This window comes from Molothrus ater, chromosome 11 (genome assembly GCF_012460135.2).
Source record: "Molothrus ater isolate BHLD 08-10-18 breed brown headed cowbird chromosome 11, BPBGC_Mater_1.1, whole genome shotgun sequence".
Lineage (NCBI taxonomy): Eukaryota > Metazoa > Chordata > Aves > Passeriformes > Icteridae > Molothrus > Molothrus ater.
Genome location: NC_050488.2, coordinates 12,434,805 through 12,447,088, shown reverse-complemented (window position 1 = coordinate 12,447,088; position 12,284 = coordinate 12,434,805). Strand labels below are relative to the sequence as shown.

The following is a 12,284-nucleotide window of genomic DNA, read 5'->3' as shown; positions in this document are numbered from 1 at the left end:
CCGGGCTCCTCTCAGCGTCTGCCCCGCCGGGATCCGCCAACAGAGCCACAGCTGCAGGTCACCGTGCGCAGCTGGGACCGTAAGTGTAAAAAAACAAAAAAAGTCTAAGGACAGGGGCAGAAATCTGGTCAGGAAAATGGTACCAAAAAAACCCAAAAAACCCAAAAAAACCCAAAACAACCCCCGCCCCCCCCCAAAAAAAACCAAAAAGTCCCAAACCAAACAAACAAAACAAAACACCACAAAAAAACAACAAAAAAATCCCCCACAGCAACCAAAAAAAAAAAACCCAGAAACATCCTGAGAGCCATTCCTCCGGTTCCCAAAACCATCAGCTGGTACCTAAGCGGCAGCATTTTGAGGTGAAGAGGTATTTTCAAGTAAGTGGACATCTTTAAAGGATGCAGGCTGCAAATAATTATTTAGGTATTTGTATAATAAGGACTAATAGAGGTGATGTAAGTATACGATATATTGTATTATAAGTATATAATATAATTATATACTTATATATATTATATACTATATATTATAAGTATAATGAGGATTATAATAGAGGTGATACCAGTGGAACATTAAAGTTGAAGGATGAGGAAGATGAAAGGCAGGATGGTATTATTGTTATCCAAAGGTAGAAAAACAGATAATAAAGCATAAGGGATTTTTCTGTTTTTAAAGGAATTCTTCAGTGGTAAAAGTGTCTTCAAATGTTTGTGTCTGGAGAAGCAGAAAGACGCAGAAACTGTGGGGGGATTGTAAAAGCATAAAAAAATCAGAATTCACCTGCTTGAGAGTATCAGTGAGGGAGGAGAAGCAGCAGTATTTGAACAAAAAAAAGCTGAGCTCTGAAGGCAGCGTGTGTGACCGTGAGGTTTCCCCCAGACACATTCAGCAGCAAAGGCTGAGGACATTTCCCTCCTCCAGAAGGGACCCACTGTGGTAACTGCTTTGTGCCTGAGCCTTCCAGATTTCTGTTGGCCTAAGCCTGCAATGCAGCAGGAGTAATCCACACTTCCCAAAAGGCAGATAACCAAGAGCTTAAGCAATGACTTCTGCATACTAATAAAAATATGTTTAAATTACATCAGGGACAAAACAGTACAATAAAACACGGCAACAAACAGAGTAACTGGAAGAAGTAACTGAAGTTTGAGATAAAAATGCAACCTTAGTTAATAAAATGTTACAGAACAGATGATTAGCAAGAGGTCCCTGTTCATCTACACCTTGTTAATTAATTGAATATCATCACAGAAAAACTAAATCCAAAATTAACCCAATTTGTGCAGTTCTTTTCAAAGGCAAACTGGAACAAAGAATCATCTTCTCATTTTCTTCCTTTTATGAATGAGCTCAGTTTGTAGCTAGCTGCTTTGTTCTGTCTTCCTTCAGAAATGAGATTCTGACACTACTCCCTGGTTGATTTACCAAACTCTTTTCTTTCACATCACAAATAAAAGGGAAATAGGATCTCCCAGCAAGGCGGGGATGGCAGGAACAGCCACGTGCAGCAGCAGCAGCTTATCAGCCCCACAACCAAGGTCACAACAGCGGCCAGCCCCCAGCGAGGAGCCCGGGGCTCACAACACTTGTGGCTTCAAAGCTCTGCTGATCGCACAATCCACTTATTATGCCAACCCTCAGAGATGAGTAAGAGAGCACTGGGAAAATAACCCCATCCAAATAGTGCAGAGAAAAGAACTAAAAAAGGAAACTAATGGCTGCAGCTTCACATTCAGCACTGCTGGGCTAGAGACAAAGCAACGCCATCATTTAGCTCGAATCTCATAGGTCATGCTGACCTGAGAACCTCTTCCAAGGTAACAGAACCACAGTTTATTGTGAAGGAAAACAAAGCTTTGGGCAGTTTTCTGACCTCTTTAAATTACAAACATCCTCAAGAAGATATTTAACACATTCCCATTCCCCTAAGAGACAAAATGGCAGGAAGGTGAGTTGAAAATAAAGAACATAATTTAGATATGGTGCTTTAATGGCTCCACTGTCCTCTGCAGGATGAAAACAAAACCAGGAGGTTTTTCTTCCCCCCTAACAAAAGCCCCAATTACAGTAAAAGCAAAACTATAAAGGGACAGATAGAACTAGTGATATAGTTTTTATAGACAAGTTGTTCCAGAAAGTCAGCCAAAAAGATTTGCACAATGGATCTGTCCAGCCAGGAGATGAGATAGAAGGTCCTGATAAAATACCTCTGAGCAGAGGAGCCATATCAAGAGGAGCTCTGGACACGGTGAGGTACTGCTTACTGCATAAAAAATCATGACATGAGAGCAACTTCATTTTCTTACCAGTCCCCAAAGGGCTCCTTCTGTTGTGGCAACAATGGTGGCAGCTCTAGGAGTGTTGTACATCAATGCCAGCTCCCCAAAACTGCCGTGGTTATCGTAGCGGCCCACACAGCGAGACTGGTTGTCTTTTGCTACAACAATATCATACAACCCTCTGGAAAACAACAGAACAAACACTTTTTATTAGACAACATCCCAGTACAAACCTTGAGAACAGCTTTTTGCTGTTATACAAATAGTCCTTTTATTGCTGTGTGAGACGGAACTTTTTGAGCTTTCCAACTCAACTGCCTGATTCTCAGCTGCTTCTATCTATACTATTTTCACAATAATTGTCTCCTACTAAAGCATTTCACTCCTGATAGACATGGGCAGGATCTACTTGGTTTCCTCTGCACAATATTTTGTGTTCTGTCAATATTTTGTCTTCTGAACAGTACACTGTTCTGGGCAGGGTGAGAAGCATTTTCATTATCTTTAACAGTGACATTTCACAGCATGTGTGTTACCCAGTGAGGCCTCCGGAGTGACTCAGATCCATCTCTACCCATTTTCCCAGTGCCAGCATTGCTGCAGGACCTCTGGGACACGCTCAATCCAACTGCTCACCTGCTGCTATGGGTTTGTCTCAACTCCAGCTTCAGGGTATGTGTATATCATAACCCCAAGACACTCTAAATCCACTGATACCTAGGCAAGATCTCTGAACAGAAAATGGTAAATGGTATTATAAAATACCAAAAATGGTATTATATATCCCACAACATCACTAGGCACATAAGTAAAAAAGAAAATGAATGACCAGAAATGGTCACTTCCTCAGTAGGTGAGGAAGGAAGGCACATGAGACTGCACAACAACCCTACCAGACACCTTATACTCTACTGCTTACTCACACCTAGGAGAGCAAGAAACCAGCAGCATACTATAAGTAAACCAGAAAAGGATTAGTGTTGATGGAAAGTGTCACTAATTCTTTAATGTCTGATATCTATTTAATGATTCTCTGAGAAGCACCAGAGGCAACAATCTTTAGAGTTTTGGTTTTTTTTTATCTGGAAGAGCCAGATGTGAACACCCTAAGCAAAAGCAACAACTTCTTCCATCCTTCAGCCTGAAAGTGACTTACTAGTGCCATTTATTTCCAAATAACTATAGCCACATAACAACCGTCAGTCAAGCATTCAGCTGTCTTTGGCCCAAGGACTAATCTGGTGATGCAACACTGGGTGACCTTGGCTCAGCTTTATTGAGAAAACTGTTGCTGAGCTGTGAGAGAGTCCATGAACTAAAGCCCTGCAAGATAAGAAGAATAAAAACAGACCCAAGTGTAATTGTTGAGATGGTAATCGTTACGAGCCCAAGGACTCAAGTGAAAAGTACTGACATGAAAAAATATAAAACTCTCAGGCAGGGAAAAAAAAGCAAAAAAGCAGAAGAAGAGGGCAGCTCAGCAAGATTGTGGATCAGTGTGTGCCAAGAGGCAACAGAGGCTGCCCCTCCTGAGTAATGACTGATCAATCAGCACAGACCCTGCAGGTGCCTCCTCAGCAGCAATGAGTGTCCCATGTTCAGCCATGCAATAAATAAATCCCTCTGAGCTGTCCCCTCCTTGCACAGGGCACTGAACTCCTGCTGCACCCTCAGGCTGTGCCTCCCCTGCCTGCTGCCCCTCCGTGCATGGTGAAAGACACTCAGACAACTGGTGAGGAAGTACTGCAAGCAGAAGGCTTTAGGAAAGAAATGCCTGTGCCAGAACACAAAGTCACTGCTCATTTAGACAGAAAGAAACTAATCCTCAGGAATATTTAGGCATTAATTACTTGGGAGTAACAAGACATGCCTACTCATGGAAGAGCTGGAGTCCTCCAAACTTGCACTTGCACACAAGTGGAAACATTGTGGTTCTCGGTAAGGACCAGGACTCTGCTATCCTTTTGCATGAAAAATTAAGTGTGTAGGAGGTGGAGGAAGACTGGAAAGGGAGAAAGGACTGAAAATTCCTAACTGCAGCAGTTATTCCTAATAACCAAATAGCCAACAAAAGAGTTGCAGCTGAATTACTGCTCACAGCAAAGGCTGCCATGGTGTCATTGGACAACACCAATTTAATCTCCTTCACTGTACAACCTTTCTGTCACATACTTTTAACTTGGGAATAAAGCAAAACAAAAACCTAAAAGCCTGAAAACTTACAATACAACTATCTGTTGACAGAAAAAACCTGTTGTGGAGTAACACTGCATCAGTAGAACAGAGACCACAAAAGCATTTACCTGAGTATCCAAGTTAAGGTTCCATTTCACTTCTTCATTTTAGGTTAAAACTCATAGCAGAGAGCTTTTAATAGCCAAGAGGGTAAGAGCCTTGCACAGAAACAAATCAAGATAGGCTGATGGTATCTAACATTTCTGAGAGGCTCCCAAACCGAGTTTAAGGTTCCTCAAAATCAGGAACCACTGCTCTGCACAGATCTCATCTCTGCAGGGCTGGTGGCTCTGGCTCCCACAAGCTCTGATCTGCAGTACCTTGCTCTTATCTGTAACAGCCTGATCTCTCTGGTACATGTGCCAGGAGAAGGAACTCAGCCTGCCAAGCCAAAGACATGGGACTGGATGGAGGGAGAGCAGTTGAGGAAGACAACAGAGTGCAGAAATGGGGCACTAATGGGCTGGTATAGCAGAGGACAGGGAATGGTTGGAATATGTTTGATGCAGCCTTATGTTTTGCAATTTCATTAACCAGAAAGGGGAATGTCCTTAAAATGAACAAGAAGCATTTCAAACAAACAATTTCTAACCTAGAAATTCTTTTGCAATTCAAAAGGCAACAACCTGTCTTGAAGAACTGCTTTGAAAGCATTTCATACAATATTAATGGTGCCATTATTTCAGTGATAAAAAAGTTAACAGTGCACCAAAAAAGCAGTTTGCTAAGATCATGTTCCAACAGACATTCATAAATCACTCAGTAATATTCTGTTAAACATTACAGTTTTGCAGAAGGAAATAAATCCATGCTCTTAATTACTCTTTGGATACGGTTATTCAAAGTAACATTAGCCAGATTGTTTTCCAAAAGGGTAAAAGATACGTAAAATGTCCATGCACACGTGTATGTATTATATGCCTGTTACACATATATGTGATCCCCAAAATTATGATGTGACTTTGCTTGATGGAAGAAATTCCAAAATGGCACCTTAAACTCTGCAAATACAATCAACAGAGGCAGAGCACTCCCATCTCTCTCTGAAGTCAGTCACCAAAACTAATTGAATAAAGTCAAGGTTTTTCCATGGTAACCACTACCATAGATTGTTATTTCCTATATTCTCCTTCCTAAAAACAATGTTCTATCCCTTCCCCTTACCACAGAGCTACTCCTGCTGCTTTTCCCCCTCCTTCAGAAAAAAATTTAACCTGGTCTAGAGACAACATGTAATATGGCTGGTTTTAAGCCGTGCTTATGCTGATAGGCACAAAACCTAAACTGAACAAATAATTCTTCTTCAGAAACTGTCCCATAGTAAACATTCCCTGCCATTTCTAAGAAACTGAAAAAAATAAACATCCTCTACATTTCACAGGCACAGCTGCTCACCGCTCAACGACATAGAAGTTGTCTCCATCATCCCCTTGGTCAATCACATGTTCCTGAGGTTTCACCTTCCTCTCAAACATGGCATCAAGGACCTGAGACAGCTGCTCCTAAAAAACAAGCAGGAGTGGGGGGGAAAAATCAACTATCAGAAAACACACCTTAGTGTTACTGCTGTGTGGGAAATGGATTTATAGAAAATTCTCGAAGGTCAACTTAAAGTCCAACACTGCTGGACAAGGGTGAGCTCATTTCATTTGGTCTGGATAGTGAACTGGAACTTTTGTACACTTTACTGTACAAAAATACAAGTAATACTGATGTTACATGTTGATTTCCACTAGCAGCTCACTCCTTTCCAGCTTATTAATATAAGTTCAATAATGCAGACAACCAGACACAGGCATAGAAGAGCAATTATCTCAAATTTATGTCCAAATGGCTGAATTTTCACATTTCACTGCCAAAGCATACACCTACCTTTGGTATAATCTGACACAGCTTCACTGCAATGGACACACATCAATTCATATCAACAGTACATGTACTTCATTCATTTCACAGAAATGGCACCATGATCTATTCTATTCACCTATCTCTATTAATTAGTAAATTATCTGTACTGTCATCATCTAAGAGCCCCACTCATGATCAGGACTATACTGAACAAGACTCTCACAGACTTATTTCCCTGGATAGTCTGTTGTCTTAGAGCAGCTGCAATTCTAGCCCCAGATGAGACAGGACAGGTACAGATGTGGAGCCCACACAGAAAATGGAATAATGCTGGTCTGCACAGCAGGCTCCAGCTGGATTTCCCTGTTGAGCCATGACTAAACTTCCTTTTTTTTTTCAAGCAGCACAGCCAGGGAAACTGTGAAAGCCAAGAAAGATGACACCATATAAATGCCTTGCCTTGATCCTGACCTGCTTTACCATCTTTGCTATTCCCAAGCCCATAAACAATATACTTTCACTGCATTTTCAATGACCAGATGTTCAAAGTTGAAGACGTAGATCACAGCTGAGTTTCTAAAAATACTCTTCATCAACACACAAGCAAGTCTTCATGCTGCTGATACACTTGAAATATTTACTGCCCTCCTGAAGTTGGGAATTATCACTGCAGCATCTCTTGGCACCACTACACTGAAAATATTCCTTGTCTTTTAAACAGAATCCTATTTTCTTGTCTTTAAAAACTGTGTCTGGACATTTAGATCATATTAACTGTACATAACAAAAAATAAACTCCATTTAAGATTTCCTTGAAATGCTGATAATTACCTGATCTAGGTTTTTGAAGAGCAGGATATCTTTACAAGCTTCCTGCAGTCTGCATCGCTGTTCATCAGTTTTTGGATGAACTACCTTTAAAACAAAGTAGAACAGAACAGTCATGACAACAAAGAAATATGATTACAGACTAAACCTTCAGCATGAAAAAGCAGAGCACAATTTAAGTGTCAAAAGTATACAGTCCTTTTTGTTTGCATAAACAGTATTTGTATATAAACATACAATGCAAGACAGAATGAAAGACACATAAGAAAAATACTATGTTGACAATTAACATATGAAAAATAACAGTGAAGAAAGACAAGAAAGAAGAGGATGCTTTTTCCATTCCATTCCCTTTCCTTCTAACACAGCCACAGTCAAAGGTTGAACATATCAAACAGAGGAAGAAGTGAACAGTTTTCTTCCTGAACTCTGGCTATATTAGTCCCTGTGTAACTACTGCTGGCACACAGGCAGTTTATATCCTATATGATACATCCATCCAATAGGAAGTTATTGAATAAGCATGGCTTTATTCTAACAAAATTACTTAAATAAAAGCTTTGTTGTTTGAGATATTTTGTTACTTCCTTCCATTTATAAACATCAGGTTAAAGGAACCAATATCCACTGTATCATGAAAATGTTTATATATGTGCTTGTTGGGGGTTAATAATGAAAATATATTGAAAAAATTAATTACCTGACATGCACCACATTAACATTTCTTATTTCTGGAATAACAAGGATTCCAAAAAACAGTTATATCAGTAGGCATTTCTAAAAAGTTCTTTTCCAAAGTTAAATAGGTCTCAGATCCTTGCTTTAAAAAAAAACAGAATATTGAATCATCAGCCAAGAAAACTAAGACTTTTGATGGAATAAATGTGTCCAAGTTTACAAACATTTGAATAACCTGACACACTCACAGTCATTTTTTCTTTTTATAGCACATAAAAATTATTTACGAAGTATATTTATTAAGTATCTCTTCTTTTTTAAGAGAAATTACATTAGACTTAGATTTTCATTGCAGAAGTGTAAGCATCCTTGCAATGGAATCTGGAAAGGAACACCAGAAGTCCAGGGAGAAAACACTGATTCTCACCAAGCAGGCTACAAGATTTGCTCACACAAACCCACCTCTGAAGAAATACCATTACAGTATCTGGATTTGCAATTCCTAGAAATTCCCAGCTTTCAAGAACAAGAGAAAAAACAGGTGTCCACAGACTTAAAATATTTCAACCAAGCATTTCTCCTACCCAGGCAGAACTGCTCTGACAAGACAGTAAAAAGCATGTGAGGAATTTTAAGCACCCATGAAGAAACAGCTGTGGTAAAGCTTAACTAATTCTTCTTAACAGCATCGATGATCTAGGAATTGCCTCAACAAGCCTTTAAGAGAATTAAGAAAGGAAAATAGCAAAAATTTTAAAGATGTTAGAGTTAAGCACAGCTCTCAAAGCCTTTGAAGTAAAATTGTATTAAAGCTGTAGTGACTAAAAAAGTCCATGAGACAAAGTGGCTCTGAATTTCAAAGCAATGTCACTTTGCCAGTGTCACCACACCACACTCAGCAAGAAAAGCACAGCTGGTAAGAAAAGGCAATGTACATCTGCCTGTCAGTCTGGAGAGAGACCCATGCATGCAGTGATTCCCTCAATTTACCCTTTGTTCTGTATCTTCTTCCTCTTCATCTGGATTGAAAGCTTCAGCACAAACTTGGAAGAAAAAGAGAGAGGAGGTAAGTAAAAAGAAGTAATTACATGAGAACAGCAAACAAATCAGTTTAAATACTTTTCTTCTATTTTCCTACAGGAAAAACAGAATCACTTTTCATTTTGTCATTATAATGTCAGAGGCTCAAACCCTGTCTGCTCTCTGAGTAGGCACAGCATGGCTGTTGTCAGACTCTCATGTAAAAATTCTGTGACTTACTAAATAATCTTGCCTAGCTAGTACTCAAGCATGGACACAGATTTCCTTTCAACTGGTATCAAAGCATAACAATCTCCATTCAGATTCATTTACAAGCATCATCTCTAAAATGCAGGGGGAAAATACTGCTGCTCCACTGCTTTGTTCTTTGCAGTGCCATGTACAGAGCAAAACACTGAGAAAAAGGAGCACAAGGAAGGATGAGGCACTCACTCCACCTCAACTCTGACTGGCAAGTGAGTATCTATATTTTGGGAGTTTTTTTGATACAGAGAAATCATGTTTTCACAGAAATTAGCCTGGGAACTTAACCATCAGCTTCACCATAGTACAGTCTAGGGAAAAACAGTATTTAGTCCCATCCCCCACAGGTTCCTCTATCTTACTACATTTTAACCAAATTAATGTCAACTGATGATACAAAAACAACTCTAAAATTTACAGTGATTTAAAAGGATGAGAACAGTTGTGGAAAACTACACACTATAGAGCACTGGGACAAGGCTCTGCCAAGCATGTCATTATACCAACAGGATCAACTGAAAGAGAGGCAATAATGCAGAGCTGCTGAAATTTCAAACCCTTTTTGTTCAGTTTTAATTCTTCAGAAAAGGCTTATCTTCAGTTATCTTAGCATTTACACACAGTCTTACAATACTGAACACAGACACCTTGGCTACCAAAAGCCCACAGCACTAGCTCAGATTTTCTTATTAATTCATAGATATTTACAGTTCCTGCATGTCAAAGTGATCTGCACATTCTAAGCACCTGTACTGACAGTCAAGGAAAGTGAGAGTCAGTCCTGTTTTCATCTAGCTGTGCTCTTACTTTAATAAGGGTGGTCTCACTTCTGAGGTTACACATTACTTATAAAATTTTACAAGGAAACATAGACAAGTATTTTCCTTTGTACTTTATCCAGCATCCTGACAATCGTGAAGACTGAATGCCCAGAAGCTCACTGCAATGACATCTAACTGCTGAATGGAGTGAGAAAGTATAAAAATCAGGAATGTCTAGAATTCAGCAACTTGTAAATAATTTGAAAATGCACACATCTATTGACCCTGTCATTGTGCACTCAACAGGACAATAAAAATGCAAAACTCTAGCACAATTTACTAGGAAATATTTGTTTGGGTTTGTGTGTCTTGGTTTTTTTTATTTAGTATTTTTTCTCCCTAACTAAAAGATACAAGTCTTTCCTAGGAAATTGGATTTTAATTCATTTTTTTCCTGGAGAGAACGAGGAGACTCAAATACAACAACAAACATTCCACTTCCCAAACCACAATGTAAAAATGTAATCATATAATCATCAGGCATCAGGCATTTAGGGAGTAAGTATTGCTCATACAATAAATCCATTTAACAATACAGAAACAGTTTATTGACAGTGCACCTACCACACACATGCTTTTAGTTTAACAGAGCCACCCACACTTAGGGCAGACACTCCACAAAGGATAAACAGCATTCTGCCCCAGATGAAAAAAAGCATAGTCCATGCTAGAGTCCAAAGATGACTGGTTTATGGGAAGGTGGATGCCTACAAAGCTACAGAACTTGGACTGATAGGCTGATCCACTTAATATGCAATACAAAGGCACTAACAAAGAGAACATTATTAGCATTTTGGTGTGAAAGCTTCCTCCTCCTTCCATTTTACAGTAAAGATCAAAGTCTATTGTGAAAGCTTTGGATTTTCAAATAAGGAGCAGTAACTAAGAAGAAAGGCTCTGTAGTTTAAACAGTATGGTGAAACTGAAGATATTAACTCTCTTCATTTTTTACAACCAGTGAATCACATAACTCCAAACTGGAGTCCAATTCTCTATTAAGCACAATATTACATACTATAAATGGTCACATATCCATGAATTCAGAGATCACTGTACAACCAGACTATTCTATCATTCAAATTTTAATATTGAACTGTAAATTTGATTTTATTCCCACCTCAGCTACAGGGAAGCTGTTTCTAAGAATGCTGCAGAATTCAGGAAATTTTCTTCAAGAATTCCTTGGGAAAACAAGTTTTTTTATTGCCACAGCTAAAACCAGAGTACCAGAGCAAAACCTTATCTTAAAACACACATCAAAGCAACACAGTCATCTGTAATTTCAGTATGAAATGGCTTTGGTAAAGGTTTGTAAATGTAGATTTCCCCTATTTCATCTAACCCAGTAAGAGTGAAAACAGCTCCCAAAGCCCACCAAGGATACAGACTAGGACTTAGTGCCCTTCCCTTACATATGGAAATCTCTTCTGTAATGCCCATGAATGGGCACCACAGAAATACAATCAAAACATGGCAAAATACCACTTCTTCCCATGCTGTCACATAAAATGCCTTCCCATTATACTTTCCATTCTTCAACCTCCTGCTGGGATTTCTTTTTCCATGCAGAAGAGTAGGCCAGACGTTTTGACTCCAACCTTGGGCAGCTCTGATTGACAGGACTCTATTTACTTGCAGGCAGAGCTGCAACATCTGATGTAACATTTCTGTTGTTGTATGCTTTAAACAGGGGAGAGACACAAAATTCTCAAGCTTAATTAATATTGTGATACTCTGGAAAGCCAACAGAAAGCTTTTCAGCCTACTCATAACAACCAACAGTATTTTCCAAATACTTTAAAACGTGACTAAGGAAAAGAAAAAGCAGCATTACATCAAACCCATTCCATGTTTTATGGTGCAGTATGTCCAGTTTTTCTTCCCGCTATTGTTAATTGGTAAATCACTTGGGGGAATCTGTACTATTGAACATATGACCTGTGTGTCAGTCTTATCTGCAAAATGTTTCATGTTATCTGTGCTGTTTTGCTATTCTGGCTGTAAGGACCCCTGTAACTACCCTAAACTCTGCCAACCCCTGTCAGAAATCCAGGGAATTTCAGGACTCCTGAGGTTATTCATTTGTGCATTACAGTACAGCCAGTCCTAATGAAAAAACATCTGATCTTTCATCATGACAGAGTGAAAACACCCTTGACCCACTATTTGATACATGACTGAATTCACATATTAACTATTAAAGTGTCCAACAAAACACTCTGAGGCAAGCTTGCTCTCACAAGATTCTCCTGGAAAGTGTTGTTTTTCAGACTCATTTTAAAGGCAGTTGGAAGGGATCTCTCTGAAG

The 12,284-nt window shown here is 39.2% G+C and overlaps 1 protein-coding gene across 1 annotated transcript in view; it reads right to left on the bottom strand.

The window, feature by feature from the left end:
- The window catches only part of PRKAR2A (protein kinase cAMP-dependent type II regulatory subunit alpha), a 60,138-nt gene that overhangs the window by 10,665 nt on the left and 37,189 nt on the right, over positions 1-12,284 (bottom strand). Inside the window, exons 3-6 of the mRNA XM_036390870.1 lie at positions 8,862-8,914; positions 7,197-7,280; positions 5,913-6,019; positions 2,310-2,463 (exon numbers count right to left, since the gene is read on the bottom strand). Of these exons, the coding sequence (XP_036246763.1) occupies positions 2,310-2,463; positions 5,913-6,019; positions 7,197-7,280; positions 8,862-8,914 (398 nt within the window). The remainder of the gene's footprint in view (positions 1-2,309; positions 2,464-5,912; positions 6,020-7,196; positions 7,281-8,861; positions 8,915-12,284) is intronic.